The 19,405-nt window shown below is 47.7% G+C and overlaps 7 protein-coding genes across 7 annotated transcripts; 5 read left to right on the forward strand and 2 right to left on the reverse strand.

Annotated features, from left to right (window-relative positions):
* Nucleotides 1–86: 86 nt before the first annotated feature.
* On the reverse strand, nt 87–996 carry N7516_006391 (Rab family GTPase; the record flags this gene model as incomplete). The annotated part of the gene is made up of 5 exons (XM_057219111.1): nt 87–211; nt 261–341; nt 391–780; nt 893–905; nt 976–996. The coding sequence occupies 5 exons, from the start codon at nt 994–996 to the stop codon at nt 87–89; spliced, it is 630 nt and encodes a 209-aa protein (XP_057073202.1).
* Nucleotides 997–1,562: 566 nt separating this feature from the next.
* N7516_006392 (uncharacterized protein) lies at nt 1,563–5,744 on the forward strand (the record flags this gene model as incomplete). Its single annotated transcript, XM_057219112.1, has 4 exons — nt 1,563–3,884; nt 3,939–4,727; nt 4,782–5,131; nt 5,189–5,744. The coding sequence occupies 4 exons, from the start codon at nt 1,563–1,565 to the stop codon at nt 5,742–5,744; spliced, it is 4,017 nt and encodes a 1,338-aa protein (XP_057073203.1).
* A 721-nt stretch (nt 5,745–6,465) lies between these two features.
* Nucleotides 6,466–7,657, forward strand: N7516_006393 (uncharacterized protein; the record flags this gene model as incomplete). Its single annotated transcript, XM_057219113.1, has 7 exons — nt 6,466–6,489; nt 6,632–6,733; nt 6,793–6,842; nt 6,955–6,998; nt 7,067–7,183; nt 7,259–7,291; nt 7,608–7,657. 7 exons carry the CDS (start codon nt 6,466–6,468, stop codon nt 7,655–7,657), a joined length of 420 nt encoding a protein of 139 aa, XP_057073204.1.
* Nucleotides 7,658–8,253: 596 nt separating this feature from the next.
* On the forward strand, nt 8,254–9,280 carry N7516_006394 (uncharacterized protein; the record flags this gene model as incomplete). Its single annotated transcript, XM_057219114.1, has 3 exons — nt 8,254–8,744; nt 8,797–9,040; nt 9,089–9,280. 3 exons carry the CDS (start codon nt 8,254–8,256, stop codon nt 9,278–9,280), a joined length of 927 nt encoding a protein of 308 aa, XP_057073205.1.
* Nucleotides 9,281–13,096: 3,816 nt separating this feature from the next.
* N7516_006395 (putative ATP-dependent Clp protease) lies at nt 13,097–14,995 on the forward strand (the record flags this gene model as incomplete). The annotated part of the gene is made up of 2 exons (XM_057219115.1): nt 13,097–13,535; nt 13,596–14,995. 2 exons carry the CDS (start codon nt 13,097–13,099, stop codon nt 14,993–14,995), a joined length of 1,839 nt encoding a protein of 612 aa, XP_057073206.1.
* A 401-nt stretch (nt 14,996–15,396) lies between these two features.
* On the reverse strand, nt 15,397–16,250 carry N7516_006396 (carbohydrate-binding module family 24 protein; the record flags this gene model as incomplete). Its single annotated transcript, XM_057219116.1, has 4 exons — nt 15,397–15,549; nt 15,599–15,941; nt 16,025–16,188; nt 16,248–16,250. 4 exons carry the CDS (start codon nt 16,248–16,250, stop codon nt 15,397–15,399), a joined length of 663 nt encoding a protein of 220 aa, XP_057073207.1.
* A 526-nt stretch (nt 16,251–16,776) lies between these two features.
* N7516_006397 (terpene cyclase/mutase family protein) lies at nt 16,777–19,058 on the forward strand (the record flags this gene model as incomplete). The annotated part of the gene is made up of 3 exons (XM_057219117.1): nt 16,777–16,923; nt 16,987–18,702; nt 18,774–19,058. The coding sequence occupies 3 exons, from the start codon at nt 16,777–16,779 to the stop codon at nt 19,056–19,058; spliced, it is 2,148 nt and encodes a 715-aa protein (XP_057073208.1).
* Between the last annotated feature and the right edge of the window lie 347 nt (nt 19,059–19,405).

Consider the following 19,405-nt stretch of genomic DNA (forward strand, 5'->3'; position numbering starts at 1 on the left):
ACTCCAACACAGATCAAGACCATCTCAATGTCACATCACAAAAGAAGAGTCGTAGCAGTCGGTGCGTCGTCCCTGTGAAGGGTAGTCTAGCAGCAGCCCGGCTTCTGCTCGCTGTCTTGCTTGCTGGGGTCGATAACGGGACGGCGGTCGAGGACCTGCTGGCCACCCTCTCCGTTGTCGAGAGCCTTGCTGGAAACGATGCGGTAGATTTCTACCGAAATTAGCATTGTATATCAAATTACAAGGAATCAACAACCAACCTGTAAGGATGTTCTGGAAAGCTAGCTCGACATTGCTGGCATCTAGCGCGGAGGTCTCGATGAATGAAAGGTTGTTCTCGCCTACTGAATGTCAGCGCCATACAATGAAACGGATTGTCGGGAAACGTACTGGCGAACTGCTTGGCCTCGTCTGTGGGGACCGCACGCAGGTGGCGCAAATCACTCTTGTTACCAACGAGCATGATGACGATGTTCGAATCGGCGTGATCACGTAGTTCCTTCAACCACCGGTTGACATTCTCGTAGGTCTGGTGCTTGCTAATATCGTAAACGAGGAGGGCGCCTACAGCGCCACGGTAGTAGGCAGAAGTAATCGCACGGTAGCGTTCCTGACCAGCGGTATCCCAAATTTGTGCCTTGATTGTCTTCGAGTCGACTTGAATGGACCGGGTCGCGAACTCCACACCGATCGTTGACTTCGAGTCTAGGTTGAATTCGTTGCGGGTGAAACGACTCAAGAGGTTAGATTTACCAACACCAGAGTCTCCAATAAGCACCACTATTCACTCCATAATGTCTCCGCAGTCAGTCTTGGGATCTTTTAAGAGAAAGCACAAGGGGGAATGGTGGACAGGACGAGGGCGGGCATCATCATAAGGTGGCGACGTTACCTTTGAAGAGAAACTGCGGGGGATATCATCGTCAGCATATAATCCTGAGACACGAAGGAGCTCGTCGTTCCCGATCAACTCACGTCATATTCGTCGTTGGCCATTTTGAATGTGATCGAGCTAATAAAGCTCGAAAGGTGGTATCAAAGTACAGGTAAACGTGGTGGGCAAGTTAAGACTGAGGGGTGTACTTGGAAACTTCAGAGGGCGAAAGTCAGATACGTCAGCACTGAGTTCGCAGCAGGCAGAAAGTAAACCAGGGGAGAGCACACACGGGAAGTAATAGAGAATCAGCAGGGGATAGTCAGTGATACCTGGGCCGAGTGTCTCTCCTTAATCGTGGCCCCCCATTATGGCTTAGCGTGGTGATCACGTGGGTTGGCGTCTGACGCGCGGGCGGTATCTTTTATCAATCGGCAATATCATTAACTCTCTACATTTTTGTTCTTGCTTGCCTAGCCTTTGCTTTTTGCTATTATCCTGACCTTTTTTCCCTTCTTTATCATATCCAATGAATATGAAATAAGGTGTGTATTTGCTCTGTCTTGATATTCCCGGAGTCTCGCAATTCAAAGTTGCAACACCAGCACTGTCTTGCTTGCACCTTGGGCATGGGGCATTGAACGCTGCATAATGGATCATTTATTGACTCAATTCTCAGGCGACTACAATGGCGTCTGATTCTAAAACGAACAATGCCTCTGATCGGAGTGGAATTGGTGATGCCGACTCTTTGGCATCTACCGCAGAAAGTGAAGAGGAAGCGGAGTACTTCGTGAATGGCATCCATGCGGAACGGCGGTTCTACGTTGAACCGGATTCTGAGGATGATGAAGGTTCCTTCATCACTCAGTATTTGGTCGAATGGGCTGGATACAGCATGGAGAGGTGCAGTTGGGAGCCGAAGGAAATGTTTACTTCGGAAGAGACCCTAGATGGCTGGGAAGAGAAAAAAAGGCAGATCGCGGAGGGCAAGAAGAAGCCCTTCGATCTCAAGGATTGGGAGAATAAGGTGGATTTGTTGGAGAAGGAGACAAAAAAGCGAAAAGAAGACCGAAGGCGCAAAAGAGAACAAAGGGCACGACGAAAAAGCCTCCCTCGGGCTGAATCACTGGCCAACCTCGATATTATAGATACCGATGAGCCCGAAGCAGGCATTGCATCCCGCAGAGCTCCCAGTCACCTATCCGTGGATTCCATCGCTTCGGCCTTATTTGTTCCAGCTGAAGCCCCACCACCATTAAAAACCGTGGTGCCTCGCCACTCGCCGCAGCAACGATCACCTCGAAGATCAGCTACCTCTAGTGCGCAAACAAATCGGAACGAGCCTCCAGGATCAACAAGCTTGATTACGCAAACAGAAACAAGCCCAAGCAAGCTTCCAAAGTCGCGACTTTCTCGGCTCGCAAAGAAAATCAACACCAAGAAGAGCCCTCCGGCGCGCCAAAAAAGCCCGCCACAAGCAGCGAAGCCAGCATTGTCTTCTTTTGGTACGGGCCCCGGGGCCAAGCGCGCATACCGTGAAAATAGATGGAGCGAGCGAGCACCGGATTTGTCACAGGTGGAGCTGATGAAACCTTCTGAATTCCCACCCAGGATGAACATAGGCACCACTACCTCGGTTGTGGGCCCATCTGTGACAAGTCCTAAATCCCCGGAAGGCCAAAATCAACCCGCTTCTGAGAATTCGGCCAGATTGACCGGTCTCCTAGAGACAAATACCGGTCAAATAAACGATAAAGCTGCGCAGCCGCCACAGAAACCTGCTGTTCTGGCGCCTTCGTCAGCCATGGCTCCTCCACTGCCTCGCTCTTCGAACTTAGGCTCTACTGCGTCAGTTCCCTCGTCAGTTTACTCCTCGGCTGTGTTGTCTGGCCCCAGTGCGATGTCGAATCTAGAGAAATCTGTTGGTCCTGTAGATTTCACTACTTCTATTTCCTCGCCAGCTACCCAATCAAAGCCCCTTCCACAGGCCAACCTCATTCAGCCTGCCGATCCTGTAGATAATACTGCCTCCACTTTCTCGCCGCCAGGTGAGGCTCCTTTCACAAATCCCGCTGAGCGGTCGAGATCTGCCCTTACTGCACCCTCACCAGCTGCTTATCCCCGCCCCACACCACAGGCCAATACCGACGGGCCTACCGATCCTTCGGCCTCTACTAGCTCAGTCTTACCTCCAGTTGTTCTTCCAGGAGCCCGTGTGGAGGCTACTTCAATGAAACCTTCTGGACTCTCCGGTTCTAGCCTTACTGCTCGGTTGCCAGCCATTCCAAATAGGCACCGTGCAATGGTCAATCCTGAGAGGTACACCGAGAGGTATACTGAGAATCGAGACTCGCGGGATAGCCGCGAGACAATCCGAGGTTGGAACAGCTATAGACCTAACCACACACTTGTGGCTGATAGCTACCGACCGTCAGAGCTCTCTCGTCGGTCATCGCCATCCAGACGATCACCACCCTCTCGTCGGCCACGGTCACGGTCACGGTCACGTTCCCCTTCCCCTCGAAGGGCGTCGCGCTCCGGTCAACTGCCAAGGTCTTTGGGTGGTATGGGTGATTATTACACGCCTCGTAGCCCATCTCCCACCAATCCTCGGATTCCGCCAAGGCCTTCAAATTCAAGCGGGTGGAATGAAGCTCCATTAGCCAATGCTCCAGCATTTGCTTCCGTCGAACCCAGAGCTGGAGCCTCTGTTCAACCCAGTCTTTCTATTACGGCCCAAATTGCAAAAATGCCTATGCGTGATAGCCGGGCGCCTGGTTGCAAGAGGATGGGTGATTACTGGTGTAACATAACCCTGGGAGAGATCCTTGTCCACGTCTTTATCGGACCCGACAAGAAAGCCCTTGGTGCTTTCAGATTATGCGGCATCCGTCCGGGTCTCCGCAAATCTTTGGTCTTGGCTAAGAACCCGAAAACAAAACAAGTTGAGGTTTGGTTTAAGCACCTGTGCACAGTCGGGGAGTACGAAGGATTGTGCGCATCCAGTGTCAGTATCAAACCCATAGACTTGCCTCTTATAGAATGCTAACATTGGCTATAGGAGACAAATTCTGTGCTGAGTACAGGCTGGGCCGAGGGCTTCAGCGACACCAACCAAAATCTGTTTCATCTAGCAGAGGATCTGCGAAAGGACGATCTCATCGCCATTCACTATCCTATAAGGCCAAGAAGTGGACCAAACATTGTCTGGGTTGCTTGGTCACGTGCATCACAGGTATTCAAGTTTCCACGTCCTAAGGATGAAGTGCCACCCGGAATCCCTCTGCTTATTGCCGCTCGCACTATGCTCGCACCGATTGAAGTTCCAGGCTCAAGTGGACCTAGCCAGCCTACTGGTCAACCGCATGGCCTTTTACCAGGTGCATCGCTTTCACTGCGCGTAGAGCCACATGGTGTAGATGATGGCCGGGATTTCGGCAGTTCCTCAAGACGGTCGAGCTTCAATCATGATGTGAGGATGGGTGGATCCTTGCACTCGCGAGAGACGCCGGTCCCAGTGCCGGCCCAAAGCTTTCCACCCGCAATTGAACCCCGGGGTGATTTACTTTACGCTAACCCCCAACCCCAGGATAACCTCACGGTTCAAGTGGCTAAGTTGATGGAACACTGCAATATCAACGTGGAAGAACTTGCGACAATCGAGGAAGGCGGGAAACTATCAAAGGCCGGGATGTTCTATTTGCACTTTCCCCTAGGCAATAAAGAAATACACCAGGAACTGCTAGCTCTGCAGGTAGTCTTGAAGCACCACGAGAAGATCGTTCTCACGAGCGACAGCCCCGGAGATTGGGCAAAATTTATCAAGAACAGTAGACAGGGTGTGGCCATAGTATGTGATCGATATTTACATTTTCACAATTGTCAAACAACTAACCGAGAGCAGTTTCACGAATCGTTCGCCGGATACGACATGCTGCGTCCTGCACTCAATTCTGTGCTTCCTCTAAACTCGTTCAATTTCTGGATTATTCGCATTGAAAGTCCACTCCAATTAGTTGATCCCCGTTATTGTTCACCGGGTGACCATCATCTACGCATCTTTCCATATGGCGGCGTCATACTTCTCACCGAGGACATGTTGACAGACCTCGAAGGGGTGGCGGTCACTCTCCAATGGATTCGAAGTGCTAACATGAACAAGCGAAAACCTTGGACATTGATGTTTTTCCCCGGCATACTTGAATGGATCGAAAGGAGGCTCGATGATGAGAATCACTCGCAAGATCATGGACTGTATGTCATACCTCTTTACCACTAGTTGGGTCAAGCTTCTAACGAACTTAAATGTAGTCTGCTGCTCATCCACACGTTGATCATCAAGAACAACATCACGGACCCTCGCATGGACTTGTTTGATAAAGCCAGTCTACACCGCAACTCAAAAAGCAACGTCATCGCACCCTCTCTCAATGAATACGGCACTCGAACAGAGCACCACAGCCTCAAAATCAAGGACAAAGTTGAACGCGACGCAGATCATCTGATCGAATTCTTCGCAGGGTGGTCATTGGTTAACATACCACGGTTCCGGAATTTCGTCGCTGTCACGTCTCTCAGGCCCTCCACTGGAGCACGGTGGGAGGAATGGGGCCATATGACTGTCATGAGAGATGGGTTCAATCATTTCTTTAGACGGTTCAAAATAGACCGAAAGAGCATTATGACCTACCTGTCAGGTGGTTCCAACGCACAGGTATCTACTAGCCAGGCAGCCACCCCGTCGACCATGACCACACCACAGACACCTAATTCGGCATCTCATAACTCCAACACCGCCGTCCAATCTACCTTCACAGGCAGCCCAAACAATAAAGGCATGAATAAAGACCGTGCTCCCTACAAGTGATCTTTGGGCCGTTTCGACCAAAGCAGGTTACGCCCGACATACGCGTGATTGTGCTCATGTTTCTCTTCCTCTTCTTGCACAATCTTTTATGATACCCCGTCATTTTGTTCTTGGATTTTTTATTCCTAGAAAGCTATGAAAGCTATGAGGTCATGAAATGAACCCAACTTCTATGAAATTGAACCTAGGAGACTTGTTGTAGTTGTGTATACTAGTTTTGTCCACTTACCTTCAAAATTGAGATCCAATGCTAGGAGTCGACCTGGGGGCCGTTTAGGAGCACGCTCCTGGTGGACATGCTGGAATCTATCACGGTAGTGTTGTATTCACTGGGCACCCCAGTGATGTCACGATCACTATCACTCGGTCTAGGGCCGCTGTGGTCTCTCTTGGAGGCGAGTCGATCTCGAGCGGATGTTCTAATTCTTTGGGAATTGAAAACTGAAACGCATGGGTGGGCAGTGAAATGGTCGGAAACTCAATCTCAGTCAAGCCAGCTTTGCTGACTGATCCGGTCTATATCGAAGGCTAGGGCAATGGCAACTTCAAAGGTCTATGCGGAAAGAACGTTGTGTTGTGTTGAGGAAGGAACCTGTGGTATAAGAGCAGTGACTTCCAGCGAAAAGAACTTCCCCTTGTCAACAACACACATCTCATCACGCTTCGCCTGCTGTCGGCCTCTTTTCTTTTCTTTTCTTTCTTTTTTTTTTTAAAAAAAAACATGGCGGACTCCGAGGGCCCTCGTGTAAGTGTTGACACCACTGCCATGGCTTCGTTTCCCCAAGCCTCCCATTCCCCAATGCAATCAGACCTCTACCATGACCATCATACTCCCAACGATTATCACATATTCATCGATTGTTGAAACACGGACTAATAAATGATAGCGTTTTTGTCACTTTTGTAACCTGGCGAACCACACGGAAGCCAACTGCCGCCGCTTGCTGGCGCTGCGTGCCCTCAGCCGGATGGCCCTCCCCCCGCCCCCCGTAAGATCCACATACCTGCTTTGGGGACATGTTATTGATTTGAGATGTGACTGCTGCAGACCAAGCGCAAAGCACACCGCGCCTTTCGAGGCGGAAAGGCCAAAAAAGGGTATGTTATGCTATTGTCCATAATACCTTACCCAAAAGTTCCCTCTCGATTTCGTCCCACTTCACTCTCACTTCTTTCTCGCTTCGTTACTCTGTTGCTCTGTTGCTCATAGACGAGTGGCTAACGTATCAACAGCCAAGCGTGCTGCAAAGGAGGGTACGTGTTTATCCCAAACAATTATACGGAATAAGCGAACACAATGCTGACATACCTTGTGTGCTCAGCAGCCGCCACCAACAACAGCACTGCTCCCGCCGGCGCCCCCCCCCGGCTCCCATCATGGCCCCCGCCCCCCCGGGCCTCCCCGCCCGCCAATGAGACACAAGCCTCTGCTGTAGTTGGTAAGTTGATCCTGATACAGACTGTCGAGGTCAGTGTTGTTCTCGTGGGATCAGGTTCTAATGAATGTTGATTAGGACGTGCCCTCACCCCCGCCACCACCACCATCGGTAAGCACAATGCCAGCACGCTCTTATTTTGCACCAGCACTATATTCTACCCTGACGTGTTGCTGTGTTGCTGTGTTGCTGTGTTGCTGTGTTGCTGTGTTGCTGTGTTGCTGTGTTGCTGTGTTGCTGTGTTGCTGTGTTGCTGTGTTGCTGTGTTGCTGTGTTGCTGTGTTGCTGTGTTGCTGTGTTGCTGTGTTGCTGTGTTGCTGTGTTGCTGTGTTGCTTGCTGCGTTTCTTGGTGTTGTTGCGTTTTCTTGTTACGCTGAAGTGTCACTGTGTTCTGTGTTATTGAGCAGATGTGCTAACGATTAATCAGTGGACGGCGCCTCCAGCAAGGAGGAAGACGAAAAGCAAAAGAAAGAATGAGGAGGCTGGTTATTTTTTTTCGTTGTTTTTTTCATCTTTTTCTTTTTCTTTTTTCCTTACCAGAAATTCAATGAACAGACCAGCATGACTGGTTGCCCTGCGGGGCACTTCAAACAGCGTTTTTTCTGTAGAGTAGATATGTGTTAGATTCATGCTCATGATCCTATACGCCCGCCCTTTAATGGCCTCTTTTAGACGGTTGATGAATCCTTCTAGTCAGGCTTGAACACCGGTGCCCAGATAGTTCTTCTCTTCTTCTCCTCTCTGACATTTGCTGAGGGAGTAACTCCAAATGACGGACCGTCTCTGCGACTCAACTGAGCCGAGCAGCGTAGGTATCTATGAGCCAAGCACCCAAATTAGGCATAGTGTGCTTGAACCCAAGGTTTTCAAGATCTACCTAGGTACGGGTTTGAGTCAAGATTACATAACTATAGTACATATAGTACATGTATGCATGACACCTATACCTAGGTAACTATAAACTTTAGAATTTAGGCACCTACAGGTACCCATGAACGTTCACATGACACCTACACCGTCTACCATCTATCATTTCTTATCTTTTTGCAATTTTCTTCTTCAAACATCTCGATATGGCTGAGACACAAGCTCAACCCCATGCCTTTCTCAGCTCCCTCGTTCAACAAGCCAGAGACCTTGAGCCCGACTTTCCTTCTCCTGATGACTTCCAGAGGCTTGGAATCAAAGCATTCCAAGTATCATTGGCCCCGGAATATGACAAAGGTCTCCAATTTGAACCCTGCTTCTTTCGACCGCACCCCGATGAACTGTTTCAGAAATATCCAAGCGTCGTTTGGGATAATGATCCGCAGGACATACAGTACACCAAAACCTTGAAGGGTTACATAGAGGATGCCCTGACGGAGCATTCCCCTGAAAACGCCCCAATAATCGGGAGAATGGAATACGAAATGATGTCACATGTTCCGCCAGAGCGCGATCCATACATCCATGCCAAAGATGTAGCGGAGATGATTGAGTCTCACATCGAGGCGGCAAGATACGGACCGCAGGAATGGTTCACACTTGGAGACCTCCAGGACGATGAGCAGGAATTGTGGATGTAAGTAAACAATCAAGTGTTGAATGCTAAATATAAAACTAACCATTCGTAGCCCGGACCGGAGAGAAAATGACCCTCATATTTACGAGGGATTTCGAGATCCAAAGCCGTGGCAAGTGGTCTATCATTACCGATACACCAGTCGCCCTCTGAAGCCACATTCAATTATGTCATGTATCGCTCAACTCTGGCCTGATACAAGTCAGGGCCTCACTACCCACGAGCTGAGAGCCATCGTGAACATGATGCTTCTCCGAGTGAATCACAAACCGTTCCGCAGATGCCATATTCATCCAGTAAGTGATTCTCCACATTTTACATGATAATGTCTAAGATATGTACAGATGTTGGTTCTCTCTTTTATGGGCGATTATCAGGGGAGAATCATTCAAGCTTCGTATGATGGAAAGGAACTGATCCTACAATACTCGAAACTCTGGAGCTTTGCGGACATTAAAAAGGCACCAGTGGAATTGTTCGTCCGATATCGTTTAAGTCAGACAGTTGGTGGTATCCGCACTTTGTCCCTTAAGTAGCTAACTATTTAACTAGTATGTTCTACATGTCAACCCTGGCAATTCAAGTCCTAATGACTGTTTGTCCTGTCTTCAAAAATACATACATGGGGTGCCAAAAGTTTGGTTACACTTTTATTTCCCTTTCCCACTCTACCAACCAATCATCTTTAAACAACCATAAATCCACCAAAATGCGTGCTTTCGGTACAGAAATTAGTGGAAACCGAAGGTTAAAAGCAGAGCTTTTAGAAACAGCGCGTGCTACAATTCTTTACGCGGTTTCTAAGGGTCAAAAGAAGACGCATATTACACGCGACTTTAGTTGCTCCCGTAAAGCTATATACGATACTATTAACCGCTTTAATTCGACTAAATCCCTTTTATCTCGTCCCCGGTAAGGTAGGCTAAAGAAGCTTATACAAACTACTATTCGATATATTTATCGGATCGTACGCCGGTTTCCTATAATTAGCTAGAATGAGCTAATTACTAAACTTCCGACTAGCGTTTTAAAAACTATAATACGCTATATATTCCGGAAGCTAGGAATTAGCTATTAGAAGTTAAAGAAGCGTATTTTCCTAAAGCCTTTTAACGCGAAAAGACGACGCGAATTTGTTAAGAATTAGTTAAGTCTTAGCGATTTAAATAATATACTATTTTCCGATAAATACTCCGTCTAAAGAAAATCTAATTCCTACGTCTAATTTATCTTCTAGCTTAAAAATAAGATATATCGATCTAATCTAGTAAACCTTTAGCTCTACGGAAAATAGATTTCGTAAATAGTATAGGCTACTATCTAGATTAGCGGCCGTTCGGACTTGATTATTATAGAAAAGGAGCCTAATTATAGATTTAACGCTAAAACCTATATTAAAACTCTCGAAAAAGGACTCCTTAGAATCTACGAACCCGGTTCTATCTTTTAGTAAGATAATACTCGAATTTATATAGTAAAAATCATATAATTATAGTTTAAAGAGTATAGTATTTAGGTTATAGAATGGCCCCCTTATTCGCCGGATCTAAACCTAATCGAGAATGTTTAGTTCCTCCTTAAAAAGAAACTCTTTAAACTCTATCCGGAACTCTATATGTAGGGTAAATCTGAGATGGATTAGAGGCGATTCCGTACTACAATTGATGTTGCTTAGAAAGCTCTTGATCAGAGTCAGATCGACGCTTTTATCCGATCTATGCTAAGCAGAATCTAGGCAGTAAAGAAAGCAAAGGGCTGGTACACAAAGTATTAATGTTACAGTAAAACCTGTTTATAACGAACCTGGTTATAACGAATACCTGGATATAACGAAGTAATACCGGCCCACCAATTAATCCGCCATAGTAATAACGAAATTACCTCCTTACTACGAACTTCGTTAATTCACCATTCCTCTCCATACAAAATTCGTTATATCGAGGTTTTATCTCCACTTTTTCAAGCATTCCCAACCAATCAAAATGCCTCGCCGATCGATCCCAACCTCCCAGAAAGCGGCACTACGAGAGCAGCGCCGAATCAACCCTTTACTCTCTAGTAAAGAGCTCGCTCAGTGGTTTTATGAAGCCTATAACCATCGTCCCTCGCCCTCTACGATCTCCGAAATCCTTTCCTCCTGATACCTTTATATATGAAGAGCAGCAGGAGCAGGGAGAAACCCAGTTAATTAGTGCGCTTTATAGGCATGAAAGGTTACTGGAAGCGAGGAAATTGGAAGGGAAGAAGCAGAGAGATATTAGGGCTTTTTTTAGAGCATAAATTTGTATGTAAACTAGAAATATATATATTTTATATGGCACCTGGATATAACGAATACCTGGATATAACGAATATTTCATCGTGTTTCAATTAATTCGTTATAAACAGGTTTTACTGTATCTTCATTTATATATGATTATTAAGCAATTCAATTATTAATGGTTGAGTAATTCAAGTTTAAAATTAGGTGGTTGAATAAATATATATATATAAATGGGGAGTGTAACCAAACTTTTGGCACCCCATGTATTCCCCTTGTCATACCTGTGTAGGTGCAGTGCCTGCCTGCCATGTAGATATGTAAACATTGGGCTTTATGGGAAGGAGCGTATACACTTAAACTCGGTAAATTTAGTTATAATCTTCCAAGTCTCTCATGCATATTGTTGAACAATCTCTCATGCTTGTATGCATGTTGTTTGCTGCAGACTGAGCCTTTTACCTTTGTTTGCTATTTGCTATTTGTTTGCTACAATTGAGCAATGTTCAGGGTATATAAACCCCTGCATTATTGGTTTTAGCAATAAGAATTCTTCCTCTGCTTTTTCTTCATCTGTAGTATTCACTACAACACATATCACGTTGCCAAAGCTATCTCACGCAAAACAAAAAATTATCTATATACCATGTGGACCACTGCCACCAAGCACAAAGTGCCCGAAACCACCTCCGAGTGGGGTACGCGCAAGAGAGTTAGGGCTGGAAAACACCGCTCTACACCAACTTCCATCTGTCCATTCGGCATCTCAGTTGGAAGAAAAAGACTTCATTTGCATGAGAGCCTATTGGCCCGAGAGGAAAAAGAGGAAAAATTTCCCATTCCCCGGAGAATTCGATGACCACGTAGCACAGACAGCAGTCACTATTACGGGCGACTTCCGGATCTCCGAACATACCTTAACCATCTCAGAAGAGGCACAAGAAGCCCCGTTGACCGAAATATGGGTGCCTTCAGCCTCGTTATGCAGTCTCAGCTGCAAATTCCGTTGGTGCGCCTCCCAGGCTTCGAAAAACCGTTGCCGTCATTCGACGATCACCACGCAACCACCAGTCCAATGCGCCTCCCACCTCAAGCACCGGATAATTCGACGAGTGATTCGGGGTCAACTCATCACACGGCTGCCGCTGATTCCATACGATATTAATTTTTTAATACCGGGCTCTTTATACTCCTAAGTCTTAAGTCTTAACTCTTGATTTCTTACTATCTTACTATCTTACTAACTGAATCTGAACTGAATCTGAACTGAATCTGAATCTGAATCTGAACTGAATCTGAACTGAATCTGAATCTGAACTGAATCTGAACTGAATCTGAACTGAATCTGAATTGAATCTGAATTGAATCCATAAAGTAATTAGTAAATGCTTCCAGAAGGCAGTAATCTTCGCCAATCTGACCTTCTTGCACGGTCCGCGAAGCTGTATCGGGCAAAACTTTGCCAAAGCGGAGTTGAGGACTTTGGTTGCCGTCTTCGTGTCCAAGTTCAAGTTCCAAATGGCGGTTCCGGGGGAAAATATCGTTCCTGTTGGGATTGTGTCTGTGAGACCGAAGGATGGACTACAATTGAAAATAGAGAACAGGGGTTAGATCTGGCGTTACGAATTTGACACTGAGATATCCTTCGGGACTTTGAAGTATGTGTACTCAGTGACGTTCTCGAGCGTTTTTCGACCTCGTGTCTCCTCGTTGAATACCGAGGTGTATAGACCTTGAAGTTGACCGTCCTGTCAATATTTGGCTAGTGATGTTTCGTTATTTGAAGATAATAGATGGTCAAGATATGCTGAATATCTATAACCGTAACTGATTATGAGTCAAATGCCAAACAATAGCTTTAAAAAGCACCCAGTATACTGGTCTCTGATGAATAAAAAGACATTGAAATTATCCGTGAATAGCCGGACCACCTGTTCATCGGACAGATGACTCATCAGATAAGATCACCTGCGGGGAAAGCTATCCGGTATCTGATCCCTCTCCAATCCTCCGAGGTCCTTCCTTTACCTTGTGACTTCAGGGCTCTCTATCCGCCTCTCATAAAACCCTTGAAACTTACTGGTGCCCGGCAATGCTGTGGCGACATTTTCAACGTCACGTCCCGGCCACCTTGGCTCGTCGTGACATTGTCCGGTGTCGGCTCCCTCAATCATACAACTGGTCCACACGCCAACTATCTAGCTGCTCCGCCACTTTTCCGACATCGTCTCAATTCAACCGGTCAGAATTTTCAAGCCAGCCATTTACTGGTAGCTATGAAACTGGAGTCCCTACTCCCGGGCCATTAGGGTCAACTCCGGCCTTTGGTGCCCAGCGCATCACACCGAAAGTGTTAAAGCAATATCTCGATCAATATGTCGTCGGTCAAGATCGCGCAAAGAAAGTTCTCAGTGTCGCCGTGTACAATCACTACCAGCGCGTGCAAGAGTTAGTGCGCCGGGAGGAAGAAGCAGCCGAGGCTCTCGCGAAGCGTCAGCGGAGGGAAGCACTCGAGATTCATCCCTTAGACGGTATACTACCTATTGATTTTTGGTGCTGTGGCTTATTTCCTAATTTACATTTCCATACAGCAGATAATATTACAGACGCGCGGAAAACTGCCAGTATACCTCAGACCCCCAAATCCCGCTCAAACACGCCCTTGGAGCAAGCAGATTTCGCCGATCCATCGCCGCTACACCTTGAAAAGTCCAATGTTCTGTTACTTGGTCCGTCTGGTGTAGGAAAGACACTTATGGCGAAGACTCTTGCTCGGGTTCTTTCTGTGCCTTTTAGTATTTCCGATTGCACTGTGTTCACCCAAGCCGGTTACATTGGGGAGGACGCGGAAGTGTGCGTTCACCGACTTTTGGCAGCCGCAGACTACAATGTGGAGCAGGCAGAGCGTGGAATTATTGTCCTCGACGAGGTGGACAAGATTGCAGCCGCGAAAGTTAGTCATGGCAAAGATGTCGGTGGCGAAGGAGTACAGCAGGCGCTTCTCAAGATCATTGAAGGCACAACCGTGCAGGTCCAGGCCAAGCCCGAGAAGAATCCCCGCGCAACTAGTGCCCCGAATAGCTTTCCCTCCAACAGTCCCCTAGGGAATGGGCCATTCCAACCCAATAACCCCAATCCAGGCGCTAAGGGAGAAGTGTATAATGTGCGCACGGACAACATCTTGTTCGTATTCTCAGGCGCCTTCGTTGGACTGCACAAAGCCATTATGGATCGAATATCTCGTGGGTCCATAGGCTTTGGTCAGCCAGTTCGGCCCGCCTCGAATACTAGTGGTTTCCCTGGCTCGCCAAATATCTCTACCAACCAGCCACTTCCAATCCTCCCAGGGTCTGAGGAAGAAGCGCTGTATAAGAAGCACCTCCCCTTCTTCTCCTCTGCCTCGCCAGCTGGTTCTGGTGCCGAGCCAACCTATTTCAACGCACTCGACCTGTTAACACCCTCAGATCTTCAAAGCTACGGCTTCATCCCTGAGCTGATCGGCAGGATTCCCGTCACCGCCGCTCTCTCTGCACTATCTCAACCCTTACTTATGCGCATCCTTACCGAACCCCGAAACTCCCTTCTAGCCCAATACACAACCCTATTCTCCCTCTCGGGTATCGAGCTGCGCTTCACCACACCGGCACTCCACAAAGTCGCCGACAATGCCTTCACAATGGGCACTGGCGCACGCGCGCTACGAACTGAGATGGAGACCATTCTCAGTGACGCGATGTTTGAAGCGCCCGGCTCGAGCGTGAAATTCGTCCTCGTGACCCAAGCTGTGGCCGAGCGCAAGGAACAGCCCATCTACCTTGCCCGTGGACAGGGCGGACGTCTCCATGCTATGATTTCCACTGAGGAAAGCCAATGGGAAGCAAAGATTCGAGAGGAAAAGAAAGACCAGGATCAAAAGACTAAGACCCAAGATGATACGGATGGCTCCAATGCGTCGAACTTTCAGGAGTTCCAGAATCGAGCCACTGGTTGAGTGTACATAAATGGTATGCATTCGTCTCATCCCCGGCGACTATTTTTATGTTTCCGGGTGTTCTTCATGTCCGAGTTGCATTGACGGCAATTAGCGTGCAGTTTAGCAAAGCCATATTTTCTGGAATTCCGAAGGTTCGTATGATAGGTCTCCCATTACTTATCAAGCCGTGATCACAACGTCAGCGGCGGATCCAAGCAGAGCAGAGTAGAATATTTTACCTTAAGGGACATCTTTGGCGTCGAACTCGAGCTGGAGCTGGTTCACCTTTTTCCTGTGGTGCCACTGTCCGATCCACATGCCCCGGCAGCATTCAGTTGGTACTATATAGAAACACCCTCCTCCATGATGGCTGTGACGTCCTTTTTGTAAGTATCGATGAGGAAAGGCAAGAATGCCCGCTATCCGCTACGATCATATGTCTCCGCGTAGTTGTACGGCGAATCACCATATCCCTCGTCAAACTCTACGTAGCTGGCGGCTGTGAGGTCATTGTGACTGTCATAAGAAGGCCCAATGTACTGATATTCGCCGTAGTAATTCCACGAAATGATCTCCACAAAGTCGGGTGTAAGGAATAGTACTTGCTGCCAGCGGTCATACCACAAGTCGTTTCTGTGCCATAGCCAATTTTTGTTGTAGCCGGGCATGTTTGTGAAGAACCATGGGGAGACGGGCATTTCCATTGAGGTAATGCTGGTACGAGGCATCGCCGTAGGTATCTATATCGGCGTCACCATATAGCCAGGCAGCCCAGCTAAGGAGACCATCAGCGTCTCCATTGACCTGTTCAATGGCCATTTTAGCCCCGAGTGAAGACCAGTCCGGCATAAAGAAACAGTTTGTCTGCTTCATGATATCCGCGCAGTCAGCAGCATTTACAGAGCCTTCAAAGGTTGAGCACAGAGGTTGGTCGTTATAGTTCCAGTAGGCCAGGGAGCTTCCTCTATATGAATTGAGAAAGCTGATCCCGTCGCTTTTGTCCCAGGGCCCATTTCTCCATAATCAAATGAGAAGAACAATCGGAACCCGACATTTTGAGCGGCCAGAAAAGCATTGCCTACAAAGCTCTCGGTGATGCTATCGCCACTGGCAATATTGAGGGCAAACGCATCGATATGTGCGTGGATAGCTTCAGTTATATGGTCTTCCCAGTCAGACTCAGAGACTCCATAACCGGCCGTGTTGGAAACCTAGGAAGTCAGCTCGACTACTCAATTGGATTAATGCTAAAAAGGAGGATGATACGCACCATAAAATGTCCAAAGACTGCTCTCGCCTGGACTTGACGAAGTACGATGCATGACGCAGTGATTAAAATGCCAAACAGCCGTATCTATAAATTAATGGACGAGATAGAAAAAGAGAGGCAAAAGATGAAGGGAAACTCTGTCAAAGACGAACAAGAAGAAACGAAATATGATCAATGAGAGACTGGAGGTGAATGCTCGGTAGGCATTTGGCTAGTCGCCGATGGGAGAACAGGTAGTCTTTAATGCCGTACCCGGATGAAGTGGAAATTACACTAGATAGATCACACTAACTATAACTACCTAACTAGGTAACTATGTCTTCGTTTGTGCCTTTTGGGGGCCAAGCTACTGCCCTAATGGTCACCTATAAATTATTTCCACGCACCACTTACATCGTGCTTGTTTCTGATTCACCCCTTTTGTTGCCGGTCTTTGTCAAAAGGTCGATTCTTGCAATTCCATCCTCTGGTTTGAAGAATAATTGCTTCAGATTCAAGTGGATTTCTTGCGCTCACCTGTCTGGCCAGCATGAGTCAAGCACAAAAAACGGATTATACGCGCTGGCGCATGCTAGACGAGGACGGAAAGCACACGTGGCATTACCTCGATGACGACGAGGCCGTTGCCAAATGGCCTCAGACACTAGCCGATAAGTATTACTTAGGGCTTCCGCTGGTATGTCCCTGCATGCAGAATGATCCGCTACCATTGCTTGTCCCAAACCTAATGGGATAAAAGGGTCTTCCAGAACTTCCTCCTGCCACTTCCCCATTAGAAAGTGTCTCCAACTGCTTGACCTTTTTCTCTAAACAGCAATTACCGCCGGGAAATTGGGGCTGCGAATATGGCGGACCGATGTTTCTGTTACCCGGGGTTGTGATCGCATGGATCGTGACCGATACACACATTCCTCCAGTATATGCAGCGGAGATTATAAACTACCTGATCTCTCACTCGAACCCTGTCGATGGAGGATGGGGTTTGAACATCAAGGGCGACAGTACCGTGTTCGGCACGTCCCTGAACTACACGGTGTTGCGACTTCTCGGTGTGGAGGCCGAGCACCCGGTTATGATTCAAGCGCGGCGTCTGCTACATCGTCTAGGGGGCGCCTTAAATGCACCGCACTGGTCGAAATTCTGGTTAGCTGTCCTAGGCGTGTGTGATTGGGAGATTGTCAATCCCATTCCCCCAGAGGCCTGGCTGCTGCCAGACTGGTTGCCATTGGCCCCATGGAGATGGTGGGTGCATATCCGACAAGTCTTCCTGCCAATGTCGTGGATCTGGTCGAAGCGATGGACGGCCCCGGAGACGGACGTTATCAGAGCCCTACGACGGGAGTTGTTTGTTCAGTCATGGGAAAGCATTGACTGGGCAGCACACCGTAATGACATTGCTATAACCGATAACTATCACCCCAAAACGTGGCTGCTCAACTCAATCAATCTATTCCTCGCGGATATCTGGACTCCATACCTACGACCGAACATACTGGCGAGACGTGCTGAGGACTGGGTCAGCAAGTTGGTAGATATGGAGGATGCTAACTCGGACTACGCCGATCTGGCATCTGTCAACGCACCTATGAATCTCCTTGTTTGTTATATTCGTGATGGACCTGATTCTTATTCTGTGCGTCGTCACCGAGAACGCATGGAAGAGTTCCTATGGGTGAATAAAGAGGGGATGTTCGTCAATGGTACAAATGGTGTACAGTGCTGGGATACAGCGTTTCTGATCCAAGCTGTGTCTGCAGCTGGGTTAGCAGAAGATGTAAAATGGAAGCCTATGCTGACTCGGGCACTCGAGTTTCTAGACCGACAACAGATTCGCGAGAATTGCAAAGACCAAGGGGTTTACTATCGTCATTTCCGAAAGGGAGCCTGGACATTCAGCAATCGTGACCAGGGATATGGGGTCAGCGATTGTATATCAGAGGCACTAAAGGCGGTCATTCTACTGCAAAAAGAGGCCGATGGATATCCCCAGCTACTCGAAGACCAACGGATCTTTGATGCTGTGGACACTTTGCTCACTTACCAGAATAGCTCAGGCGGCTGCGCTTCCTATGAGCCGACCAGGGGAAGCGAATATCTGGAGATGTTGAACACAGCAGAGGTCTTTGGACGCATTATGATTGAGTACGACTATCCAGAGTGCACAAGTGCAGTGTTGACTGCTTTGACATTGTTTTTAAAGTACTGGCCTGATTACCGGCGGACTGAGATTCAAGCATTCATCCAGCGAGGTGTGAACTATATCAAGAAGGCACAACGCCCTGATGGGAGCTGGTACGGAAGCTGGGGTGTGTGTTTCACATACGGGACTATGTTCGGTTTGGAGGGCTTGGGATCGGTCGGCGAAAATTACGCAAACAGTATTTCTGTTCGCAAAGGGTGCGAGTTCTTACTTTCCAAGCAACGGGAGGATGGTGGATGGTCAGAAAGTTTCCAGGTAAGCACTACGCACAGAATGACCAGCTCTTCCATGACCTGCTCAGAGAATAACAAGCAAATCCCGTGTAGAGCTGCGAACAGATGAAGTATATTGAGCATCCTACGGGGTCTCAAGTTGTTCAAACCGCATTCGCCATTATTGCACTTATGAGCGTCGACTATCCCAATTCTGAGCCAATTGCCCAAGGAATCCGCTTAATCATGTCGAGGCAACAGGCGAATGGGGAATGGCTGCAGGAAGGTATTGAAGGTATCTTCAACAAGAGCTGCGCTATCTCATACCCGAACTATAAGTTCATTTTTACGACTCTTGCTTTGGGCAAGTTTGCAAAGAAATACCCCAACTTCAAATAGCTTGATCAAGTTGTGCATATATGAGTCCCATGCACAGTAATAATTAATTACTCCCGGCTCAAGCCCAAGGCACGCACCCAGCTTTACCCAGCTTTCAATACTAGAGTTGTTACAAATCCAGTTCAGATACTTACGGGTCGAAAGAGGGTAAAATGGTAAAATAGTAAGATAGATGCAGCACTTTGATGACAATGATGGGTATCTGGTTATTGCTTTCTAGTGTCGAGGGCTGCTCGATGGTGTCTGTGGCCCCAGAAGGTGTTATATCCCGCAAGAATATAGGAATGCTTGAACCGCAAGAGCTGCTTGGAACCAGGTGTGAATTTCACCGTTCAGATCCAATACAA

This window comes from Penicillium verrucosum (assembly GCF_028828655.1).
Source record: "Penicillium verrucosum strain IBT 35672 chromosome Unknown utg000002l_segment0_segment0, whole genome shotgun sequence".
Taxonomy (NCBI): Eukaryota; Fungi; Ascomycota; class Eurotiomycetes; order Eurotiales; family Aspergillaceae; genus Penicillium; species Penicillium verrucosum.